The following is a 26001-nucleotide window of genomic DNA, read 5'->3' on the forward strand; positions in this document are numbered from 1 at the left end:
GTGCTCCACGTTACGTATTAGGCTCAGAACCGGTGGTTTTTTGTGACCTGGCTCAAATCTGGCACTGACCTGTTACCCTAGCCCCAAGTGTGGTGGTTTTGGGTAAATAACTCCGTTACCGAAGACCACTGTCAAGTTAAACATCAGCTTGGGAGCTCATCTTCAGCGTTCTTCCAACAAGCAAACTTGTGTAATTGCAGATGCACTCCTTAGCGAGCTAAACACGAAAACAGACAAGCCATTCCAGTTCAACGGTGTCATGCATCAATTATCAAGGAGCGGTGCATACGAAAATTAGTATATTGCTTTAAACCCCAGCCCAATTTACAGTAACTATATAAGGGAACTCACTGGAAAGATGGGACACGAGATGATGTCAATTCAGAGGGGAGCCCTTCAACGGAAGTAGACAGATACGAGTGGGATGTCAACGTCATTGTCATCGTCATCCTCACAGGCCACCACAACATCCAGATGGCGCCGATACGATGGCACCTCCATCTTGGCCACCTCCCTGGCAACGTCGGCCACCTTCCTGTCCAGCCGCTCCTTGTGCCTGGGGAACATGGAGTTGTACAGCAGCGATGTGCCGCATGATATGCTGTATGCGTTCAACCCCTTCTCCTTGAGCCACTCCAGGAGCTCCCGTAACGTGATGTTGCCTGTTACGGTCCACCGGTCCCAGACCGTCCACGACAAGTCCTTGTGCTTGATGGTCTTGGGTGGGACCGGCTCGGCAATGGAGAAGAGGGGGATTGCCAGGTTTGCAAACGTGTTGCGGTAGTCTTCAACCTTGTGCCCGCCGGCAAGGACTTTGTAAAGCTCTAGACAGACGAGGCCAGTGGCCATTGCGGTTGCTGTGGCAATGGCAGGGATAATCCTGCCGGCTATGAATTTAGCCTTCAGTTTGTCCACTTCAGGAATGCTGTAATTCCTCGCCCTCATGTTGGCAAAACCAGCTATCACGTCCATATGGAAATTTGTGTCATCATCCTGCACATACAGAAAAGCATATCAGTAATTCTGAAACTTGTATGCAAAACTGCAAATCTGGATTACATTTGTGTTCATTCTAGAGAGTAGATATTTAGCATAAGTTCCATCGTATACAAGTGCAGGCAAACACTACTTCCGGCGAAGAATTTAGAGATGAATAACACTGACCTTCTCAAACTGTATTGGGTTCATGTGGAACCCCGGTGGCAGTGTTTTGGAGATTTGTTCTAGCTTCGTGATAAGCTCCTCAATGACACCAGCATCATCAACAGATGCAGACGATATACTAGTTGCCTTCTCATCTGTAACTATCTTAACCCCCTGTTTTGGTTGGAATTCAGGAACAATCACCTTGTCAACAGCTTCAGCAGCCACTTTGTTTCGAGTTTTGGCCCAGTCAGGTATGGGTATTCCAAATGTCTCTGCCCTTAGTATCGAAGCAGCTAAAATAAAGTTAAGCTGACTTGGATCCGTCGACGAGAATTCAAGAGGTCGTGGAAACCGCTTTGGTGCAGACCAGAATGGAGCACCAGAGCTAGTCATCGAGTCTTCTGGGAAAGTATACGTCAGCTGCTTCACACGGTTGGAGAAATAATCCTCAAACCTAAGTTACACCATCAATAAAAAACAGTGTAGTGAGTAACATGAAATCTATGAAGCATAGTCAAAAGCAAATATTTTTGTCTGCAATAGTTTTGTACAGTTCAACCATATTAAAACGAAGCAGGTATACAAAGAGTATGGACAAACAGGGTTAAAACTTACTTAAGACGGGCCCAGGTAATACAATCTTGGAATGTCTCACACTTGTCTCCATGAAGGCATTCAATAACACGTTCAAGCTGATCCCTAGCTTGTGCATCACCAGCAGTTCGTGCTGCAGCTACATATACGCTAGGATTTGATAGGAAACCATTTACTTCAGTGGGAGTCTTCTCAAGTAAACCCTCAAATTCAGACCTAGCCCAGGTCAGGCAGTGATCAATATTATGAGGAAATGAATGTACAGTGCACATAGGTGCCTGCTTTTCAGGTGGATCTCTGGACGCCCCATAGTTCTCTGTCAAGTGAGGTATGACCATTTGTGCATTGCATTTAGCACCAAGAGTTCCAGATTCTAGAAGTGGCTTCTGGAAATATACACATCGGGAGTCTATGTACATTCTTGCAGTCACATTGTCAAGGGCATTGACAACAGCATCAAGGTTTTCCCAAAAGGCATCATTAAAGACATTTTCGGTCTCAGGGCTTGCCCTGTTCTGAAGGGCCTCGACATGAAGCTTAGGGTTAATCGCCATGGCAGCCGTAGCAGCAACAGTCGACTTGGGCTGCCCAATGTTCCAGTCACGGAAAAGGAACTGGCGACTGAGATTGCTCTTTTCAATAACATCATCATCTGTCACAGTCAGCTTTCCATTCTGGCTGCAAGAAATGCCCATCAGTGCCAGGTTCTTCAGAAATTCACACCCGAGCGCCCCAGAGCCGACCATAAAGATTTTTGCCTGCTCCAGTTTGTTTTGAAGCTTAGATCCAAACACACTGATCTGTGCATCATATCTTGTGTTCTCTGGCTTCAAATCACCAGGCTCCAAAGGCTCAACAGGGAGAGACTCGACAGAATCGAAATAGAAGAACTGTGAAATCAAGACAACTAATATTACATATCTCTGAAACAAATTGGAAGATATATTGAATAAAAGAGACGGCAGATTCTAACCTGATAAAGCGGATGAAATTTCCCCGAGCATGCTTTCACAACCTCCTGACCTACAATACCACCAAACATTGCAGCCATAGGATTCAGAACAGCCCTGGAACCACTTGCGAAATGTTGCAGGAGCTTTTTGTCAATTTCTTCGAGTTTCCCATCACCCAGAGTTTCATTAATGCTAATAGCTAAATCTACCAGCCTTTGCACGTCATCAGTAGAACCAGCGACAGGGAATCGTCCCAATTCATTCCTGAACTTATCCAAAGCTTGGAAAGCCAAATGCAAGAGAGGGGGGCGGTCAAACTTAGAGAAATCACTCATAAGAAATTCTCCTGGTTCTTTCATGGCCTCTTTCAAGGGTTTAAATTTAAGAACCTTTGGTGGCTTGACCTGTGTGACAATCCCACCTCTGACGTATGTGCCAAATGAGGAGGTGTCTTCTTCCAGAAAGAAAGAGTAAGGCCTGGCGTTCTTAACCTTTCTTGGTTTTCCATCATTCAGCTCAGTCATTCCATGAACTTCAGAGAATACAACTAAGTCACCATCCTGGAACTCCAGTCGCTCATCATCGACACAGGAGACTAGCGCTGGGTTGTCATTACTGATCGATGCTACAATTCCTGTATGTGGTTCCTCTCCATCGACATCCAAAACAGTAAACTCAGGACCAAAATCACAAAAGACACTGCCAAAAAGACCACGGACTTCAGACTTAATGAAAGCAATGGGTGGCTGATGGTTGTGGCAGTAATCATCAAACTCAACTGCCTTTTCTAAGGTGATATCAGTAAAAACTACAGCCTGTAAGGTCATAAGGAAATGATTATTCCGAGAAGAAATAAAAAATGGAGTTGTAATAAACAAGAATACCTAATTTGTATAATACTCCTCAAAAGTTAAAACCATGTAAACTGGTATGCAAAGCAAAAACCACACTGTCAAAAGCAAGAAAATGGGAACAAAACTCATTGCGGGCCATGCTAGCATCGAGTATATGTCCACAAATTCAAAGAAAACAGATAACATGTCTACAGAAATGCTAAAAAAAATATAGTTGTGTACTTGTTCATCTTTTTGGGGTTTTTTCTCTGTTTTGCTTTTTGATCTTCAAAATTTTCTGTTGGGTTCCATATCTAGCTAGACTACCCCAACTTGCCTGGGACAAAAGGCTGCTGTTGTTTACATTTCTGCTGGGGTTCCATATGCTGCTGCTGCTCGTCTTCTCACCAGTTTGTGTGGTTTTGATGGATATATGGCTGTGGTGAAGATATTACTAAGAAAAGTTGATTACATTTCTATGTCACATGCAACACTGTATAGGTTGTAATCATGGTGGGTTTCAGGACAAGGGCATACAGCCTTCGCTGTCTGGGTTGCTATGGCAGAAAATGCAGCTAGGGCAGCACCTTAGGGTTGGAGTCTGATCTCCCTTTTGATATGTGGACTGCATTATAACAGTAGTATCTCTTTTTATAGATGTCGTATAGGTTAGGAAAAGGTTGAACAAAGTCATGTGGATAAAGCAAGAGACTAACCAACTAGGAAACAGATCAAATCTAATCAAAAGAATTTGGAGACATAACAGTATAACAAAGCTGCCTAGGAGCCTAATCCACCTGCCCTAGTGGCGCCTTGAAACAACGCACATAGGGAGGCTCTCATGGAATTATACGATACACATTGGCAAATACAAAACACAGACGACGCGTGCCATTTCAGACCAAAACCACACAACTAAAGTAGCAAGGAAGAAGACACAGAAACCCAAGGGTATATGAATGTGAATTACTTTTAAGCTATTCCAAGTTCCAACTTACATGGACACTCTGTTGTTACAACTCACATGGATGGAAAGTACATGCAGAATACCAACATAAACTAAAATGGAAAGCGCACAGGAGTAGGAAAAAACAGCAAGGAGATCACACATCAATTTTCTGCTCACATACCTGGAACTTAGAAAGGTGTTCCTTGGTCAAATCACCAGTTAGAGTGGAGATGATAACAGCATTGTTAAGATCTTGTAGCTTCAGAACACAAGCTTGAGCACGGTTTTGCCCAACATCCTTCTCTGAGAGGAAAAAGTTGCTTGACAAGTCCCATAGCTCCACATTACCATCATCGTGCAAAGTTACAGACTTGACACCCGCAAGCACAAGGTTCTTTGCTGCAATACATGGATATTATAAGTAAATTATTTGTAAGACAAACAATTTTAACATCTAATGACTTAGATACCAGAAAGCCAATTCAAATTTCAGAACGAGAATTTAAACAGTAATCACCAGTGCATGCATCATATCTTCTGGTGAAACAAGACTAGTACAGAAACACAGCGAGACAAAAACAATCGGTTGATGGTTTGCAGACAATACAGAAACACAGTGAGACAACAAAAAAATCTGTTGATGGTTTGCAGACAATCATAAGACAGAATAAGATGAGCACATCTAGGACTAGGAGTGTTCTAGGACTCAAATAATAAAATCAGTCCCTCCATATGAGGCATATCACTTGGTTTGATTGGTCAAACTACGAACGCAACCAGTAGAGGCAGAGCTGAGATAAGAAGGCTGTACAAGACATCCTGGCGCATCCACATATCAGCTCACAATAGCAACCGAGGATTAACACTATTAGTACTCTATACGTAAAAACATAATAATATATCCAATAGAGATAGAAGTGACAACTCATAGTGCTGCCCATGGTATAAGTTGAGAATTGAAATTATGGAAAGAAATTAAAGAAGGGGGGGCTGAGCAGTTGTTACCGATTTCGGCGCCGAGGCCCTGGAGTCCGGAGACGAGGACGTTGGAGGCGAAGAGGCGCTTCATGGTCTCGCGGCCGTACACGGCGAGCTGGCGGCTGTGGAGGTCCTCGTCGATCTCCGTGGGCCTGGCCATGGCGTCGTCGGCGGCAGCGGGGCGGGTTTTCTTCTGCAAGTTCTCGACCTCGCTGGCGACGATCTCCCGCTTCCGAGGAAGCATATAGTGCGCGACGCCGCCGATGAACCCGGCCGCCGCCGCGAAAAGCAGGCAGTAGTAGTAGGCGGCCGGCGGGAGCTGCCGCGACAGATCCAGCGTGCGAGGAGAGGCCTGCAACTGACCGCGGGCGGCTCGTCGTGAGGCGGGGAGAGCGAGGGGGAGGGAGGATCGGGGAGAGGGGGGATTGGGCGGAAGCACGGAGCTCACCAAGGATTCGTGGAGTGCGAGGAGAGCCTCTAGGGTTATACGAGGAAGATGAGAGAATTAGGAGGTCGACTCAACTATACAAACGTTGGCGATGTTCGCCTATCTGGGGGTGTGGCTTGACAGGTGAGGCACGGGGCTTGTGGGCCCGCTTGGCAGTGGAACTGGAAGTGTACGTGTGCTGCACTGCTGCTTTCCTTCTAGGCAGACGGAGAATCTGATTCTTGCTCCTTCTTTTTTTACAAACTTCACCTTTATTCACTCGAAAGAATTGTTGCATCGTTTACAAGTAGGGTTTTTATCATTTATGTCACCAGTTATGTCCCACTACTCAGTTTTGCTACTAGAATTTTTAACTGCTCAAAAGTGCCATCACTTTGTTAGATACATGCTCAAAAATGTCGCTGGACACCATTATTGTGACCTCAAATCTCTTTTGTCATGTTATAATGACATAAATACCTATGAATCAACATGCCAGCTCTTCCACCACATAAAACATGTGGTAAGCAATCCAAACAATTAAAAAAAACATGTCAGCTCTCCCTCTATCTCACTACAACCAAGTGTGGGGTCCACTTGATCCCAACAGCATTCTTATTTTCCTGTAAAATTATTCGCTTGCTTACTCCTGATAAATGGGGCCACACTTCTCATTGTGAGATAGAGAGAACTGATATGTGGGTCTAGGCTTATTTTTGTCATATAATATGGTCAACGGGTTTGACGTGAAAATAACAATGTCTAATGGCATTTTTGAACAAACATCTAATGAAACGATGGCATTTTTTAGATATCTAATGGCATTTTTGAGCTAGCATCTCACAGATCGATGGCATTTTTGAGCAAACATCTAACGAAACAATGGCATTTTTTAGATATCTAATGGCATTTTTAGCTAGCATCTCACAGATCGATGGCATTTTTGAGCAGTTGAAAATCCTAATGGCAAAACTGAGTAGTGGGACACAACTGATGGCATAGATGATAAAAACCCTTACAAGTATAGATACCACCGCATTCGATGTTAAATTCATCCAAACAAAGGGAGAGGAAAATCTAGCTATCCTAACTAACTAGTCCATGAGCTACGTTATTACTTTCTATATTACAACAACCATATACCACATGATTAAAGGCTGGCACATGAAATAAAGTCATCAAAGATTGCGGGAGCTACCGAGGATGGATTGCCCTATGTCAAGGTTGCACCAACTTCCATGACATCCGAATTGATCTCAACCTTGCTACAAACCATGGTTCGTGCGAGATTTATATTGAATCTCAGAGCCAAAGCCTCTTTTGTGAAAGAGTCATAATAAATCTCAACCTTTTCATTTGTTGCAGTTTATGAACTTCCCATTTGAGCCAAAATCCAACATCAACATTTAACTTCATGTAGCTAGACTGTGGTTTTATCCATGCAGAGGATCGAGCCTTAGCCTTTGGCACGCAAGCAATGCTAGAAGTTCGCCGAAAGACCACGCACCGCAAGGCTAATCTGCGAAGAACTTTGGATGTCTTCTCCATGATAAACTTTTATGTGATCAAACCATAGATACCACTTCGTAGTAGCCACCAATTCTCTCAATTTTGTCATGCCTAGGATTTGAACTTCATTTGTCTGCCATGCGCAACAAATGCTCTAGTATGGCTTCGTCAACTAAGTCAATTGAACATGCTCTTTTGATAACATCATACAAACCTAGCCGCCTTCAAACATTCACCAATCATGGAAATTCAAAGAGAATATGTCTAATATTGTCTGGACCAAGATTACAATCAGGACAGTGCGCTTTAACCTTCATGTGTTACCTGCCGAAATAGCTCGACAAGGTATAGTACTGTGTAATGCCCTCTAAATAAATAGTACTGTGTAATGCCCTCTAAAGGACTAAGGATATGTTTCTCGTTTATGGAGGTGATAAAGAGCTCGTCGTAAACGGTTACGTCGATGCAAGCTTTGACACTGATCCGGATGACTCTAAGTCACAAACCGGATATGTATTTTTATTGAATGGTGGAGCTGTCAGTTGGTGCAGTTCCAAGCAGAGCGTCGTGGCGGGATCTACGTGTGAAGCGGAGTACATAGCTGCTTCGGAAGCAGCAAATGAAGGAGTCTGGATGAAGAAGTTCATATCCGATCTAGGTGTCATACCTAGTGCATCAGGTCCAATGAAAATCTTTTGTGACAATACTGGTGCAATTGCTTTGGCAAAGGAATCCAGATTTCACAAGAGAATCAAGCACATCAAGAGACGCTTCAATTCCACCGCGATCAAGTCAAGAAGGGAGACATAGAGATTTGCAAGATACATACGGATCTAAATGTTGCAGACCCGTTGACTAAGCCTCTCTCACGAGCAAAACATGATCAGCACCAAGACTCCATGGGTGTTAGAATCATTACTATGTAATCTAGATTACTGACTCTAGTGCAAGTGGGAGACTAAAGGAAATATGCCCTAGAGGCAATAATAAAGTTGTTATTTATATTTCCTTACATCATGATAAATGTTTATTATTCATGCTAGAATTGTATTAACCAGAAACTTAGTACATGTGTGAATACGTAGACAAAATGAGTGTCACTAGTATGCCTCTACTTGGCTAGCTCGTTAATCAAAGATGGTTAAGTTTCTTAACCATGGACATGAGTTGTCATTTGATTAACGGGATCACATCATTAGAGAATGATGTGATTGACTGGACCCATCCCTTAGCTTAGCACGATGATCGTTTAGTTCGTTGCTATTGTTTTCTTCATAACTTATACATGTTCCTATGACTATGAGATTATGCAACTCCCGAATACCGGAGGAACACTTAGTGTGCTATCAAACGTCACAACGTAACTGGGTGGTTATAAAGATGCTCTACAGGTGTCTCCGATGGTGTTTGTTGAGTTGGCATAGATCGAGATTAGGATTTGTCACTCCGATTGTCGGAAAGGTATCTCTGGGCCCTCTCGGTAATGCACATCACTATAAGCCTTGCAAGCAATGTGACTAATGAGTTAGTTATGGGATGATGCATTACGGAACGAGTAAAGACACTTGCCGGTAACGAGATTGAACTAGGTATTGAGATACCGACGATCGAATCTCGGGCAAGTAACATACCGATGACAAAGGGAACAATGTATGTTGTTATGCGGTTTGACCGATAAAGATCTTCGTAGAATATGTAGGAACCAATATGAGCATCCAGGTTCCGCTGTTGGCTATTGATCAAAGGTGAGTCTCGGTCATATCTACATAGTTCTCGAACCCGTAGGGTCCGCACGCTTAACGTTTGGTGACGATCGGTATTATGAGTTTATGTGTTTTGATGTATTAAAGGTTGTTCGGAGTCCCGGATGTGATCACAAGCATGACGAGGAGTCTCGAAATGGTCGAGACATAAAGATCGATATATTGGAAGCCTATGTTTGGACATCGAAATGGTTTCGGGTGAGTACGAGCATTTACCGGAGTACCGGAGGGTTACCGGAACCCGCCGGGGAGTATATGGGCCTTGTTGGGCCTTAGTGGGAAAGAGAGGAGGCGGCCAAGGTGGGGGCGCCCCCCCCCCCAAGCCAAATCCGAATTGGGGTGGGGGCCGACCCCCCTTTCCTTCTCCCTCTCTCCTCCTTCCTTCCTCTCCTACTCCAACTAGGGAAGGGGGGAATCCTACTCCCGGTGGGAGTAGGTGTAACGCCCGGGTAATCAAGCTACAGTAATTCCCCGCTAATCTACAGTAATTCCCCGCTAATCATGCCACGTCACCTCGGTTACTGTTGTTAACCGTGCGATGATCCAAAACCGTTTCATAATTTAAATTCAATTAATGTCGACAATAAAAGTTTTTCAAAATTTAAAACAAAAATGTTCGGGAGATGCCATATTTTGCGTAAGTGAATATGGTGTAGTAAACACATTTTTAGAAAATGCCTAAATATTTTAAAATGGTGTAAAAAGAAAATAAAATAAATAAAAAGAAAAAGGAGCCCCCCCCACTGGACCCTGGCCCAACTGGGCCAACCCCCAGGCCCAGCCGGCCACCCACTCCCCCCTTATCCACTCACCACCGACACCCCACCACTCCCCCGAAATATCCCCCCCTCTCCCCCGATTTGGATCGGGATCGAGGAGGAGACCACCGCCGACCCCGCGCCAGGACGCCACCCGGAGCGCTACCCCGCCGGCCTGCCTTCTCCTCCTCGCCGGCCGGCACCTCGTCACCGCGTCGCCGTCGTCCCCGTCGCCTCCCCGCGCCCCACTGCCACGATCCCTGCACCCGTCGGTGAGGCCCCGGCCTCTCCTCCTCTCCCCTGCCCGCCTCTGCTCCTCACGCCGTTGTGCACACGCGCGCCCGCACGGCCATAGCCGCGCCCTCTCCCTTCCTCTCTCTCCCTCGCCCCGTGCTCGTCCCCTCCCCTGCTCGCCGCGGTCGCCCCCCCCCCCCCCCCGCGCGCGCGCTCGGCCGCGCTCGCCTCCGCGCGCCCCTGCTCCCTCTGTCTCTCCCTCGCGCGACCCCGCCTGCGCGCGCTCGCGCTCGTCACCGCGGTCGCTACCGCCGCCCGCGCGCACCGCGCCACCCTGGCCACTCCGGCCCCCCTCCTGCACCTGCCCCGCTCGCCTCCCTGCTGGTCCTAGCCACCGCCGCGACCAGAGCGAAGGGGCCGTGCCCGAGTGACTCGGCCACGGCCACTCCCCCCTCCACGCGCGGCTGTGCCCCGCCTACCATCGACCGTCGCTTCCCGCGCCCTCCGGCGCCGCCCCAGTGCTCGCCTCTGCCTCCCGCCGGAGCTCCACGCCGGCCGCCGCCCTGCTCATCCACGTGGCCTCGCCGGTGCCGCGCCGGCCTTTTTCCCCTCGCCGTGGCCCCAACTGGCTGCGTCCAGTTCGGGCGCCCGCACCCGCACGTTCCGGCGCCCACCCGCGCCCGTGTGCCCGATAAGGCCCCTAGGGCCTATGACACATGGGCCCCTACACCCAGAACAAAAAAATGATTTAAAAAATAATAAAAATAATAATAAATTAATAAATGAATAAATAAAGAAAATAAAAATAAAACTAATTAATTAATTAGTTAATTAATTAGTTAATTAACCCTGTTTAGATTAATCTAATTTAATTAATTAGTTTAATTATTAGTTAACCCTAATTACCCTAATCAGTCTATGACAGGTGGGACCCACGTGTCAGATGACTGCTGATGTCAGCATGATGTCATGCTGATGTCATCGCAACACTGTTTCGGATAATGTTGAATTAAATGAATTAAATAAATTCTAAAATGATTTAAAACTTTAGAAAATCATATCTTTTAATCCATAACTCGGATGGAAATACTTTGTACATGAAAGTTGCTCAGAACGACGAGACGAATCCGGATACGCAGCCCGTTCGTCCACCACACCTCCCTAACCTATCGAACACGCAACTTTCCCCCTCCGTTTCATCTGTCCGAAAATGCGAAACATCGGAAATACTTTCCCGGATGTCCCCCCCTTCACCGGTACCACCTACTGCCGCGTTAGGACACACCTAGCACCGCTCATTGTCATGTCACGCATCGTCATGCTTATGTTTGCATTGTATTTACTGTTTCTTCCCCCCTCTTCTCTCTGGTAGACTACGAGACCGACGCTGCTGCTGACCAGTTCGACTACGGAGTTGACGACCCCTCCTACTTGCCAGAGCAACCAGGCAAGCCCCCCCCCCTTGATCACCAGATATCGCCTATTCTTCTCTATACTGCTTGCATTAGAGTAGTGTAGCATGTTGCTGCTTTCCGTTAATCCTATACTGTTGCATAGCCTGCCCTTGCTTCTACTGTTGCTACCTTTACCTGCAATCCTACATGCTTAGTATAGGAGGCTAGTTTTCCATCAGTGGCCCTACGTTCTTGTCCGTCTGCTGTGCTATACTATCGGGCCGTGATCACCTGGGCGGTGATCACGGGTATATACTTATATACTATATACATGACACCTGTGGTGACTAAAGTCGGGTCGGCTCGTAGGAGTACCCGCAAGTGGATCTTTGTGGCGGAGCGACAGGGCAGGTTGAGACCACCTAGGCGAGAGGTGGGCCTGGCCCTGGACGGCGTCCGCGGTTACTTCGACATAACACGCTTAACGAGTTCTTGGTATTTGATCTGAGTCTGGCCATTTGGTCTGTACGCACTAACCATCTACGCGGGAGTAGTTATGGGTATCCCGGCGTCGTGGTATCAGCCGAAGCCTTCGTGACGTTAGCGACTGAGTGGCGCGCGCCGGATTGGACTGGAACGCCACTAGGCTAGGTCTGCTTCCGGCCGCGTTCGCAACGTGCAGGTGTGCAATGGGCGATGGGCCCAGAACCCTGCGCGCATAGGAGTTAGACCGGCGTGCTGACCTCTCTGTTGTGCTTAGGTGGGGCTGCGACGTGTTGATCTTCTGAGGCCGGGCATGACCCAGAAAAGTGTGTCCAGCCAAATGGGATCGAGCGTGTTGGGTTATGTGGTGCACCCCTGCAGGGAAGTTTATCTATTCGAATAGCCGTGTACCTCGGTAAAAGGACGACCCGGAGTTGTACCTTGACCTTATGACAACTAGAACCGGATACTGAATAAAATACACCCTTCCAAGTGCCAGATACAACCCGGTGATCGCTCTCTAAAAGGGCGACGAGGAGGGGATCGCCGGGTAGGATTATGCTATGCGATGCTACTTGGAGGACTTCAATCTACTCTCTTCTACATGCTGCAAGATGGAGATGGCCAGAAGCGTAGTCTTCGACAGGATTAGCTATCCCCCTCTTATTCTGGCATTCTGCAGTTCAGTCCACTGATATACCCCTTTACACATATACCCATGCATATGTAGTGTAGCTCCTTGCTTGCGAGTACTTTGGATGAGTACTCACGGTTGCTTCTCTCCCTCTTTTCCCCCTTTCCTTTCTACCTGGTTGTCGCAACCAGATGCTGGAGTCCAGGAGCCAGACGCCACCGTCGACGACGACTCCTACGACACTGGAGGTGCCTACTACTACGTGCAGGCCGCTGACGACGACCAGGAGTAGTTAGGAGGATCCCAGGCAGGAGGCCTGCGCCTCGTTCGATCTGTATCCCAGTTTGTGCTAGCCTTCTTAAGGCAAACTTGTTTAACTTATGTCTGTGCTCAGATATTGTTGCTTCCGCTGACTCGTCTATGATCGAGCACTTGTATTCGAGCCCTCGAGGCCCCTGGCTTGTATTATGATGCTTGTATGACTTATTTATGTTTTAGAGTTGTGTTGTGATATCTTCCCGTGAGTCCCTGATCTTGGTCGTACACATTTGCGTGCATGATTAGTGTACGGTCAAATCGGGGGCGTCACAGTAGGACTCCCCTTAGGGCGCGCCATAGAGAGGGCCGGCCCTCCCCTCCTCCACTCCTTTATATACGGGGGAGGGGGGCACCCCATAGACATACAAGTTGATTGTTTAGCCGTGTGCGGTGCCCCCCTCCACAGATTTTCATCTCGGTCATATCGTTGTAGTGCTTAGGCGAAGCCCTGCGTCGGTAACTTCATCATCACCGTCATCACACCGTCGTGCTGACGAAGCTCTCCCTCGACACTCGGCTGGATGTAGAGTTCATGGGACGTCATCGAGCTGAACATGTGCAGATCGCGAAGTTGCTGTACTTTCGGTACTAGGATCGGTCGGCTCGTGAAGACGTACGACTACATCAACCGCGTTGTCATAACGCTTTCGATTTCGGTCTACGAGGGTACATGGACAACACTCTCCCCTCTCGTTGTTATGCATCACCTAGATGGATCTTGCGTGTGCGTAGGAAATTTTTTGAAAAATTACTGCGTTCCCCAACATTATGTTCTTTGGTATGCACATCTACCATGAGGCGAACCAATGCGTCTCTCTCTGAGTTGCGTCATCACCCCATCAAAAACGAGACACCGCATCTGTGATTCCTTTGCAAAAAAAATTACGAGTTTTGAAGACGAACATCGCATAAGTTGACGGTTTTATAACTATATTTTTAGGAATATGGTTCTCGCTTCCTTTCGGCTTGCTCTCTAAATTGCTCTCCGGATAAAGAAGTAGGGGAAATCGAATCCAATTTGAGCAGAGATAATTTTATAACTATATTTTTAGATTTGGAAGCTGAACCGATATAATCGAATGCAAAGATAAATGTGGAATACTGATACGTCTATTTTGCATAATGCTTTTATGTTAATATTTATTGCATTAGGGATGTTATTATACATTATGGTACAATACTTATGCCTTTTTCTCTTATTTTAGAAGATTTACATGAAGAGGGAGAATGCCGCCAGCTGGAATTCTGGACCGAAATGGAGCAAATCTGAGAGACCTATTCTGCACAAACTCCAAAAGTCCTGAAAAATTACGGAGAATTATTTTGGAATATATAAGAATTATTGGTCGAAGAAACTACCAGAGGGGACCCACCAGGTGGCCACAGGCCTGTGGGGCGCGACCCCTAGGGCTTGTGGGCCCCCTGGCAGGTCTCTGGTGCCTATCTTCTGCTATATGAAAGGTTTTGACCTAAAAAATGAAGAAAGAGCTTTCGGGACGAAGCGCCGCCGTCTCGAGGCGGAACCTAGGCAGAAGCAATCTAGGGCTCTGGCGGAGCTATTCTGCCGGGGAAACGTCCTTCCCGGAGGGGGAAATCGAAGCCATCATCAACAATCCTCTCATCAAGAGGGGGTCAATCTTCATCAACATCTTCACTAACACCATCTCCTCTCAAACCCTAGTTCATCTCTTGTATTCAATCTTTGTCCCAAAACCTCAGATTGGTACCTATGGGTTGCTAGTAGTGTTGATTACTCCTTGTAGTTGATGCTAGTTGGTTTATTTGGTGGAAAATCATAGGTTCAGATCCTTAATGATATTCAATATCCCTCTGATCTTGAATATGAACATGCTTTGTGAGTAGTTACGTTTGTTTCTGAGGACATGGGAGAAGTATTGTTATAAGTAATCATGTGAATTTGGTATTTGTTCGATATTTTGATGAGATGTATGTTGTCTTTCCTCTATTGATGTTATGTGAGCGTCGAGTACATGACACTTCACCATGATTTGGGCCTAGGGGAAGGCATTGGAAAGTAATAAGTAGATGATGGGTTGCTAGAGTGACACAAGCTTAAACCCTAGTTTATGCGTTGCTTCGTAAGGGGCTGATTTGGATCCACATGTTTCATGCTATGGTTAGATTTATCTTAAATCTTCTTTCGTAGTTGCGGATGCTTGCGAGAGGGGTTAATCATAAGTGGGAGGCTTGTCCAAGTAAGGACAACACCCAAGCACCGGTCCACCCACATATCAAATTATCAAAGTAACGAACGTGAATCATATGAGCATGATGAAAACTAACTTGACCATAATTCCCATGTGTCCTCGGGAGCGCTTTGCTTTATATAAGAGTTCGTCCAGGCTTATCCTTTGCTATAAAAAGAATTGGGCCACCTTGCTGCACCTTTGTTACACTTGTTACTTGTTACCCGTTACGAATTATCTTATCATAAAACTATCTGTTACCGATAATTTCAGTGCTTGTAGAAAATACTTTGCTTAAAACCACTTGTCATTTCCTTCTGCTCCTCGTTGGGTTTGACACTCTTACTTGTCGAAAGGACTACGATAGATCCCCTATACTTGTGCGTTATCAAATACATCAGGTGTTGGGGAACGTAGTAATTTCAAAAAAATTCCTACGCACACGCAAGATCATGGTGATGCATAGCAACGAGAGGGGAGAGTGTGTCCACATACCCTCGTAGACCGAAAGCGGAAGCGGAAGCACAACGCGGTTGATGTAGTCGTACGTCTTCACGATCCGACCGATCAAGTACCGAACGCACGGCACCTCCGAGTTCAGCACACGTTCAACTCGATGACGTCCCTCGAACTCCGATCCAGCCGAGCTTTGAGGGAGAGTTCCGTCAGCACGATGGCGTGGTGACGATGATGATGTTCTACCGACGCAGGGCTTCGCCTAACCACCGCTACGATATGACCGAGGTGGATTATGGTGGAGGGGGGCACCGCACACGGCTAAGAGATCCAAGGGATCAATTGTTGTGTCTCTAGGGGGTGCCTCCCTCCCCGTATATAAAGGAGTGGAGGAGGGGGAGGGGGCCGGCCACCCTTGGCGCGCCCCATGAGGAGTCCTACTCCCACCGGGAGTAGGACTCCCCCCTTCCATGTTGGAGTAGGAGAGGAGAGGGAAGGAGAGAGAGGGGGAAAGGAAAGGGGGCGTCGCCCCCCTTCCTTGTCCAATTCAGACTTGGGGGGAGGGGCACGTGGCTGCCCCTTGGCCGCCTCTCCTCTTCCACCACTTGGGCCCATGAGGCCCAATAACCTCCGAGGGGTTCCGGTAACCCCCTGGTACTCCGGTATATATCCGATAACCCCCGGAACCATTCCGGTCTCCGAATATAGTCATCCAATATATCAATCTTCATGTCTCGACCATTTTGAGACTCCTCGTCATGTCCGTGATCGCATCCGGGACTCGAAACTACCTTCGGTACATCAAAACACATAAACTCATAATATAACCGTCATCGAACTTTAAGCGTGCAGACCCTACGGGTTCGAGAACTATGTAGACATGACCGAGACACGTCTCCGGTCAATAACCAATAGCGGAACCTGGATGCTCATATTGGCTCCCACATATTCTACGAAGATCTTTATCGGTCAAACCGCATAACAACATACGTTGTTCCCTTTGTCATCGGTATGTTACTTGCCCGAGATTCGATCGTCGGTATCTCAATACCTAGTTCAATCACGTTACCGGCAAGTCTCTTTACTCGTTCCGTAATACATCATCCCGCAACTAACTCATTAGTTGCAATGCTTGCAAGGCTTATAGTGATGTGCATTACCGAGTGGGCCCAGAGATACCTCTCCGACAATCGGAGTGACAAATCCTAATCTCGAAATACGCCAACCCAACAAGTACCTTTGGAGACACCTGTAGAGCACCTTTATAATCACCCAGTTACGTTGTGACGTTTGGTAGCACACAAAGTGTTCCTCCGGTAAACGGGAGTTGCATAATCTCATAGTCATAGGAACATGTATAAGTCATGAAGAAAGCAATAGCAACATACTAAACAATCAAGTGCTAAGCTAACGGAATGGGTCAAGTCAATCACATCATTCTCCTAATGATGTGATCCCATTAATCAAATGACAATTCATGTCTATGGTTAGGAAACATAACCATCTTTGATTAACGAGCTAGTCAAGTAGAGGCATACTAGTGACACTCTGTTTGTCTATGTATTCACACATGTATTATGTTTCCGGTCAATACAATTCTAGCATGAATAATAAACATTTATCATGATATAAGGAAATAAATAATAACTTTATTATTGCCTCTAGGGCATATTTCCTTCATCAGGTTATATCGGGTTCGATTAAGTCGGGCACATCTCCTGTTCTGTTGTCGTCTCGGTGGGGGATTGTTGCTTCTCGGTTCTAGGTTCCAGCCCCTTTTGGTGTGTGTTGTTAGTGGTCATCTAGGAGGCCATTGGGGAGGCTAGTTCTCATCTAGTTCAGGTGAGGGTCATGTTGCTTGGTTCGTCTGGTTTACTATTACCTTAGTTGGCATGCGGGATGCTGCCTAATGGACCCCTCCGCTAAGGGATGGGTGTAAAATAACACAAAATGGACATAGTCATTCACATCCGACAAAAAACTCTTTCAAATAGTTATCCTCACTATTTATTTGTGTTTGGTTTTTGCATCAATGGAGCAACGGGCGAGAGGTCACTTGGGCGGACTTTAATGAAGCGGCTCAGACCGACATTACGCGTACGCTTACGCGAGACTGGTTCTACCGACGTGCTTCACACATAGGTGGCTAGTGGGTGTCTGTTTCTCCAACTTTAGTTGAATCGGGTGTGACTATGCCCGGTCCTTGTTGAAGGTTAAAACATCACACTTGACGAAAAATCGTTGTGGTTTTGATGCGTAGGTAAGAAAATTCCTTGCTAAGCTCGTAGCAGCCACGTAAAACTTGCAACAACAAAGTAGAGGACGTCTAACTTGTTTTTGCAGGGCATGTTGTGATGTGATATGGTCAAGACGTGATTATATAAATTATGTATGAGATGACCATGTTATGTAACACAGTTATCGGCAACTGGCAGGAGCCATATGGTTGTCGCTTTATTGTATAAAATGCAATCGCCATGTAATTGCTTTACTTTATCACTAAGCGGTAGCGATAGTCGTAGAAGCAATAGCTGGCGAGGCGACAACGATGCTTTGATGGAGATCAAGGTGTCAAGCCGGTGACGATGGTGATCATGACGGTGCTTTGGAGATGGAGATCAAAGGCACAAGATGATGATGGCCATATCATATCACTTATATTGATTGCATGTGATGTTTATCCTTTATGCATCTTATTTTGCTTAGTTCGACGGTAGCGTTATAAGATGATCTCTCACTAAATTTCAAGGTATAAGTGTTCTCCCTGAGTATGCACCGTTGCTACAGTTCGTCGTGCCGAGACACCATGTGATGATCGGGTGTGATAAGCTCTACGTTCACATACAACGGGTGCAAGCCAGTTTTGCACATGCAGAATACTCGGGTTAAACTTGACGAGCCTAGCATATGCAGATATGGCCTCCGAACACTGAGACCGAAAGGTCGAGCGTAAATCATATAGTAGATATGATCAACATAGTGATGTTCACCATTGAAAACTACTCCATCTCACGTGATGATCGGACATGGTTTAGTTGATATGGATCACGTGATCACTTAGATTATTAGAGGGATGTCTATTTAAGTGGGAGTTCTTAAGTAATATGATTAATTGAACTTTAATTTATCATGAACTTAGTACATGATAGTATTTTGCATGTCTATGTTGTTGTAGATAAATGGCCCGTGCTGTTGTTCCGTTGAATTTTAATGCGTTCCTAGAGAAAGCTAAGTTGAAAGATGATGGTATCAATTACACGGACTGGGTCCGTAACTTGAGGATTATCCTCATTGCTGCACAGAAGAATTACGCCCTGGAAGCACCGCTAGGTGCCAAACCCGCTGCAGGAGCAACGCCAGATCTTATGAACGTCTGGCAGAGCAAAGCTGATGACTACTCGATAGTTCAGTGTGCCATGCTTTACGGCTTAGAACTGGGACTTCAACGATGTTTTGAACGTCATGGAGCATATGAGATGTTCCAGGAGTTGAAGTTAATATTTCAAGCAAATGCCCAGATTGAGAGATATGAAGTCTCCTATAAGTTCTACAGCTGCAAAATGGAGGAGAATGGTTCTGTCAGTGAACATATACTCAGAATGTATGGGTACCACAATCACTTGACTCAACTGGGAGTTAATCTTCCTGATGATAGTGTCATTGACAGAGTTCTTCAATCATTGCCACCAAGCTACAATAGCTTTGTGATGAACTATAATATGCAAGGGATGGATAAGACAATTTTTGAGCTCTTCGCAATGCTAAAAGCTGCGGAGGTAGAAATCAAGAAGGAGCATCAAGTGTTGATGGTCAACAAGACCACCGGTTTCAAGAAAAGGGGTAAAGGGAAGAAGGGGAGCTTCAAGAAGAACAGCAAGCAAGTTGCTGCTCAAGTGAAGAAGCCCAAGTCTGGACCTAAGCCCGAGACTGAGTGCTTCTACTGCAAAGGGACTAGTCACTGGAAGCGGAACTGCCCCAAGTATTTGGCGGAGAAGAAGGATGGCAAAGTGAAAGGTATATTTGATATACATGTTATTGATGTGTACTTAACTAATGCTCTCAGTAGCGCCTGGGTATTTGATACTGGTTCTGTTGCTAATATTTGCAACCCGAAACAGGGGTTACGCATTAAGCGAAGATTGGCTAAGGACGAGGTGACGATGCGCGTGGGAAATGGTTCCAAAGTCGATGTGATCGCTGTCGGCACGCTACCTCTACATCTACCTTCGGGGTTAGTTTTAGACCTAAATAATTGTTATTTGGTGCCAGCGTTGAGCATGAACATTATAACTGGATCATGATTATTCATTTAAATCAGAGAATAATGGTTGTTCTATTTATATGAGTAATATCTTTTATGGTCATGCACCCGTGATGAGTGGTCTATTTTTACTAAATCTTGATAGTAGTGATACACATGTTCATAGTATTGAAGCCAAAAGATATAAGTTTAATAATGATAGTGCAACTTATTTTTGGCACTGCCGTTTAAGTCATATTGGTGTAAAGCGCATGAAGAAACTCCATGCTGATGGGCTTTTGGAATCACTTGATTATGAAGAACTTGATGCTTGCGAACCATGCCTCATGGGCAACATGACTAAGACTCCATTCTCCGGAACAATGGAGCGAGCAACAGACCTGTTGGAAATAATGCATACTGATGTATGCGGTCCGATGAGTGTTGATGCTCGCGGCTGGTATCGTTATTTTCTTACCTTCACAGATGATTTGAGCAGATATGGGTATATCTACTTGATGAAGCATAAGTCTGAAACATTTGAAAAGTTTAAAGAATTTCAGAGTGAAGTGGAAAATCATCGTAACAAGAAAATAAAGTTTCTATGATCTGATCGTGGAGGAGAATATTTGAGTTACGAGTTTGGTCTTCATTTGAAACAATGCGAAATAGTTTCGCAACTCACGCCACTCGGAACACCACAGCGTAATGGTGTGTCCGGACGTCGTAATCGTACTTTATTAGTTATGGTGCGATCTATGATGTCTCTCACTGGTTTACCGCTATCGTTTTGGGGTTATGCTTTAGAGACGGCTGCATTCACGTTAAATAGGGCACCATCTAAATCCGTTGAGATGACACCTTATGAACTGTGGTTTGGCAAGAAACCAAAGTTGTCGTTTCTTAAAGTTTGGGGCTGCGATGTTTATGTGAAAAAGCTTCAACCTGATAAGCTCGAACCCAAATCGGAAAAATGTGTCTTCATAGGATATCCAAAGGAGACTGCTGGTACACCTTCTATCACAGATCCGAAGGCAAGATATTCGTTGCTAAGAATGGATCCTTTCTAGAGAAGGAGTTTCTTTCGAAAGAAGTGAGTGGGAGGAAAGTAGAACTTGATGAGGTAACTGTACCTGCTCCCTTATTGGAAAGTAGTTCATCGAAGAAATCAGTTCCAGTGATTCCTACACCAGTAAGTGAGGAAGCTAATGATGATGATCATGAAACTTCTGATCAAGTTACTACCGAACCTCGTAGGTCAGCCAGAGTAAGATCCGCACCACACTGGTACGGTAATCCTATTCTGGAGGTCATGTTACTTGACAATGACGAACCTAGGAACTATGAGGAAGCGATGATGAGCCCAGATTCCGCAAAATGGCTTGAGGCCATGAAATCTGAGATGGAATCCATGTATGAGAACAAAGTGTGGACTTTGGTTGACTTGCCCGATGATCGGCAAGCCATAGAGAAATAAATGGATCTTCAAGAAGAAGACTGATACTGACGGTAATGTTACTGTCTACAAAGCTCGACTTGTTGCAAAAGGTTTTCGACAAGTTCAAGGAGTTGACTACGATGAGACCTTCTCACCCATAGCGATGCTTAAGTCCGTCCAAATCATGTTAGCAATTGCCGCATTTTATGATTATGAAATTTGGCAAATGGATGTCAAAACTGCATTCCTTAATGGATATCTTAAAGAAGAGTTGTATATGATGCAACCAGAAGGTTTTGTCGATCCAAAAGGTGCTAACAAAGTGTGTAAGGTCCAGCGATCAATTTATGGACTGGTGCAAGCATCTCGGAGTTGGAATATACGCTTTGATAGTGTGATCAAAGCATATGGTTTTATATAGACTTTTGGAGAAGCCTGTATTTATAAGAAAGTGAGTGGGAGTTCTGTAGCATTTCTGATATTATATGTGGATGACATATTGTTGATCGGAAATGATACTGAATTTCTGAATAGCATAAAAGGATACTTGAATAAGAATTTTTCAATAAAAGACCTCGGTGAAGCTGCTTATATATTACACATCAAGATCTATAGAGATAGATCAAGACGCTTAATTGGACTTTCACAAAGCACATACCTTGATAAAGTTTTGAAGAAGTTCAAAATGGATCAAGCAAAGAAAGGGTTCTTGCCTGTGTTACAAGGTGTGAAGTTGAGTCAGACTCAACGCCCGACCACTTCAGAAGATAGAGAGAAAATGAAAGTCATTCCCTATGCTTCAGCCATAGGTTCTATCATGTATGCAATGCTGTGAACCAGACCTGATGTGTGCCTTGCTATTAGTTTAGCAGGGAGGTACCAAAGTAATCCAGGAGTGGATCACTGGGCAGCGGTCAAGAACATCCTGAAATAACTGAAAAGTGTTGGAAATATGCCCTAGAGGCAATAATAAATAGTTATTATTATATTTCTTTGTTCATGATAATAGTCTATTATTCATGCTATAATTGTATTGTCCGGAAATCGTAATACATGTGTGAATACATAGACCACAACGTGTCCCTAGTAAGCCTCTAATTGACTAGCTCGTTGATCAACAGATAGTCATGGTTTCCTGACTATGGACATTGGATGTCATTGATAAGGGGATCACGTCATTAGGAGAATGATGTGATGGACAAGACCCAATCCTAAGCATAGCATAAAAGATCGTGTAGTTTCGTTTGCTAGAGCTTTTCCAATGTCAAGTATCTTTTCCTTAGACCATGAGATCGTGCAACTCCCGGATACCGTAGGAGTGCTTTGGGTGTGCCAAACGTCACAACGTAACTGGGTGACTATAAAGGTGCACTACGGGTATCTCCGAAAGTGTCTGTTGGGTTGGCATGGATCGAGACTGGGATTTGTCACTCCGTGTGACGGAGAGGTATCTCTGGGCCCACTCGGTAATGCATCATCATAATGAGCTCAATGTGACTAAGGCGTTAGTCACGGGATCATGCATTGCGGTACGAGTAAAGAGACTTGCCGGTAATGAGATTGAACAAGGTATTGGGATACCGAAGATCGAATCTCGGGCAAGTAACATACCGATTGACAAAGGGAATTGCATACGGATTGATTGAATCCTCGACACCGTGGTTCATCCGATGAGATCATCGTGGAACATGTGGGAGCCAACATGGGTATCCAGATCCCGCTGTTGGTTATTGACCGGAGAGGCGTCTCGATCATGTCTGCATGTCTCCCGAACCCGTAGGGTCTACACACTTAAGGTTCGGTGACGCTAGGGTTGTAGAGATATATGTATGCAGAAACCCGAAAGTTGTTCGGAGTTCCGGATGAGATCCCGGACGTCACGAGAGGTTCCGGAATGGTCCGGAGGTGAAGAATTATATATAGGAAGTCAAGTTTCGGCCACCGGGAAAGTTTCGGGGGTTACCGGTATTGTACCGGGACCACCGGAAGGGTCCCGAGGGTCCACCGGGTGGGGCCACCTATCCCGAAGGGCCCCGTGGGCTGAAAGTGGAAGGGAACCAGCCCTTAGTGGGCTGGGGCGCCCCCCTTGGGCCTCCCCCAATGCGCCTAGGGTTGGGAACCCTAGGGGGAGCTTCCCCCTTGCCTTGGGTGGCAAGGCAACCCTTCCCCCTCTTTGGCCGCCGCCCCCCCTTGGAGATCCCATCTCCCTGGGCCGGCGCCCCCCCAGGGGGCCTATATAAAGGGGGGAGGGAGGGCAGCAACCTACAGCCTTGGGCGCCTCCCTCCTCCCCTGCAACACCTCTCTCTCTCTCTCTCTCTCTCTCTCTCTCTCTCTCGCAGAAGCTCGGCGAAGCCCTGCCGGAGAACCGCTACATCCACCACCACGCCGTCGTGCTGCTGGATCTCCATCAACCTCTCCTTCCCCCTTGCTGGATCAAGAAGGAGGAGACGTCGCTGCACCGTACGTGTGTTGAACGCGGAGGTGCCGTCCGTTCGGCACTCGGTCATCGGTGATTTGGATCACGGCGAGTACGACTCCGTCATCCACGTTCATTGGAACGCTTCTGCTCACGATCTACAAGGGTATGTAGATGCACTCCCTTCCCCTCGTTGCTAGTATACTCCATAGATGCATCTTGGTGAACGTAGGAAAATTTTAAAATTATGCTACGATTCCCAACAAAAAGGACTAAGGATATGTTTCTCGTTTATGGAGGTGACAAAGAGCTCGTCGTAAACGGTTACGTCGATGCAAGCTTTGACACTGATCCGGATGACTCTAAGTCACAAACCGGATACGTATTTTTATTGAATGGTGGAGCTGTCAGTTGGTGCAATTCCAAGCAGAGCGTCGTGGCGGGATCTACGTGTGAAGTGGAGTACATAGCTGCTTCAGAAGCAGCAAATGAAGGAGTCTGGATGAAGAAGTTCATATCCGATCTAGGTGTCATATTAGTGCATCGGGTCCAATGAAAATCTTTTGTGACAATACTGGTGCAATTTCCTTGGCAAAGGAATCCAGATTTCACAAGAGAACCAAGCACATCAAGAGACGCTTCAATTCCATCCACGATCAAGTCAAGGAGGGAGACATAGAGATTTGCAAGATACATACGGATCTAAATGTGGCAGACCCGTTGACTAATCCTATCTCACCAGCAAAACATGATCAGCACCAAGACTCCATGGGTGTTAGAATCATTACTGTGTAATCTAGATTATTGACTCTAGTGCAAGTGGGAGACTGAAGGGAATATGCCCTAGAGGCAATAATAAAGTTGTTATTTATATTTACTTATATCATGATAAATGTTTATTATTCATGCTAGAATTGTATTAACCGAAAACTTAGTACATGTGTGAATACGTAGACAAAATGAGTGTCACTAGTATGCCTCTACTTGACTAGCTCGTTAATCAAAGATGGTTAAATTTCCTAACCATGGACATGAGTTGTCATTTGATTAACGGGATCACATCATTAGAGAATGATGTGATTGACTTGACCCATCCGTTGGCTTAGCATGATGATCGTTTAGTTTGTTGCTATTGCTTTCTTCATAACTTATACATGTTCCCATGACTATGAGATTATGCAACTCCCGAATACCGGAGGAACACTTAGTGTGCTATCAAACGTCACAACGTAACTGGGTGATTATAAAGATTCTCTACAGGTGTCTCCGATGGTGTTTGTTGAATTGTCATAGATCGAGATTAGGATTTGTCACTCCGATTGTCGGAGAGGTATCTCTGGGCCCTCTCGGTAATGCACATCACTATAAGCCTTGCAAGCAATGTGACTAATAAGTTAGTTACGGGATGATGCATTACGGAATGAGTAAAGAGACTTGCTGGTAACGAGATTGAACTAGGTATTGAGATACCGATGATCGAATCTCGGGCAAGTAACATACCGATGACAAAGGGAACAACGTATGTTGTTATGCGGTTTGACCGATAAAGATCTTCGTAGAATATGTAGGAACCAATATGAGCATCCAGGTTCCGCTATTGGTTATTGATCGGAGATGAGTCTCGGTCATGTCTACATAGTTCTCGAACCCGTAGGGTCCGCACGCTTAACGTTCAGTGACGATCGGTATTATGAGATTATGCGTTTTGATGTACCGAAGGTTGTTCGGAGTCCCGGATGTGATCACGGGCATGACGAGGAGTCTCGAAATGGTCGAGACATAAAGATCGATATATTGGAAGCCTATGTTTGGACATCGGAATGGTTCATGGTGAGTTCGCGCATTTACCGGAGTACCGGAGGGTTACCGGAACCCCCCGGGGAGTATATGGGCCTTGTTGGGCCTTAGTGGGAAAGAGGAGGAGGCGGCCATGGTGGCCCCCCAAGCACAATCCGAATTGGGGTGGGGGCGGCCCCCCTTTCCTTCTCCCTCTTTCCTCCTTCCTTCCTCTCCTACTCCAACTAGGGAACGGGGGGAGTACTACTCCCGGTGGGAGTAGGACTCCCCTTAGGGCGCGCCATAGAGAGGGCCGGCCCTCCCCTCCTCCACTCCTTTATATACGGGGGAGGGGGGCACCCCATAGACACACAAGTTGATTGTTTAGCCATGTGCGGTGCCCCCCTCCACAGATTTTGTCGGAGTAAATGGCCACGGGTAGCCTAACCGACTACCCCTGGCTCTTCAGAAAATTTATCAGGCCTTTGGGCCTT

At 45.9% G+C, this 26001-nt stretch overlaps 1 protein-coding gene across 1 annotated transcript; it reads right to left on the reverse strand.

Moving 5' to 3' along the window:
- Positions 1-241: 241 nt before the first annotated feature.
- On the reverse strand, positions 242-5994 carry LOC109736459 (ubiquitin-activating enzyme E1 2). Its single transcript, XM_020295683.3, has 7 exons — positions 5902-5994; positions 5481-5811; positions 4657-4874; positions 2714-3508; positions 1762-2630; positions 1165-1600; positions 242-993 (listed from the first exon to the last, which is right to left on the reverse strand). Exons 2-7 carry the CDS (start codon positions 5695-5697, stop codon positions 397-399), a joined length of 3132 nt encoding a protein of 1043 aa, XP_020151272.1. The 5' UTR covers positions 5698-5811; positions 5902-5994; the 3' UTR covers positions 242-396.
- Positions 5995-26001: the final 20007 nt, after the last annotated feature.

Source organism: Aegilops tauschii, chromosome 4 (genome assembly GCF_002575655.3).
Source record: "Aegilops tauschii subsp. strangulata cultivar AL8/78 chromosome 4, Aet v6.0, whole genome shotgun sequence".
Lineage (NCBI taxonomy): Eukaryota > Viridiplantae > Streptophyta > Magnoliopsida > Poales > Poaceae > Aegilops > Aegilops tauschii.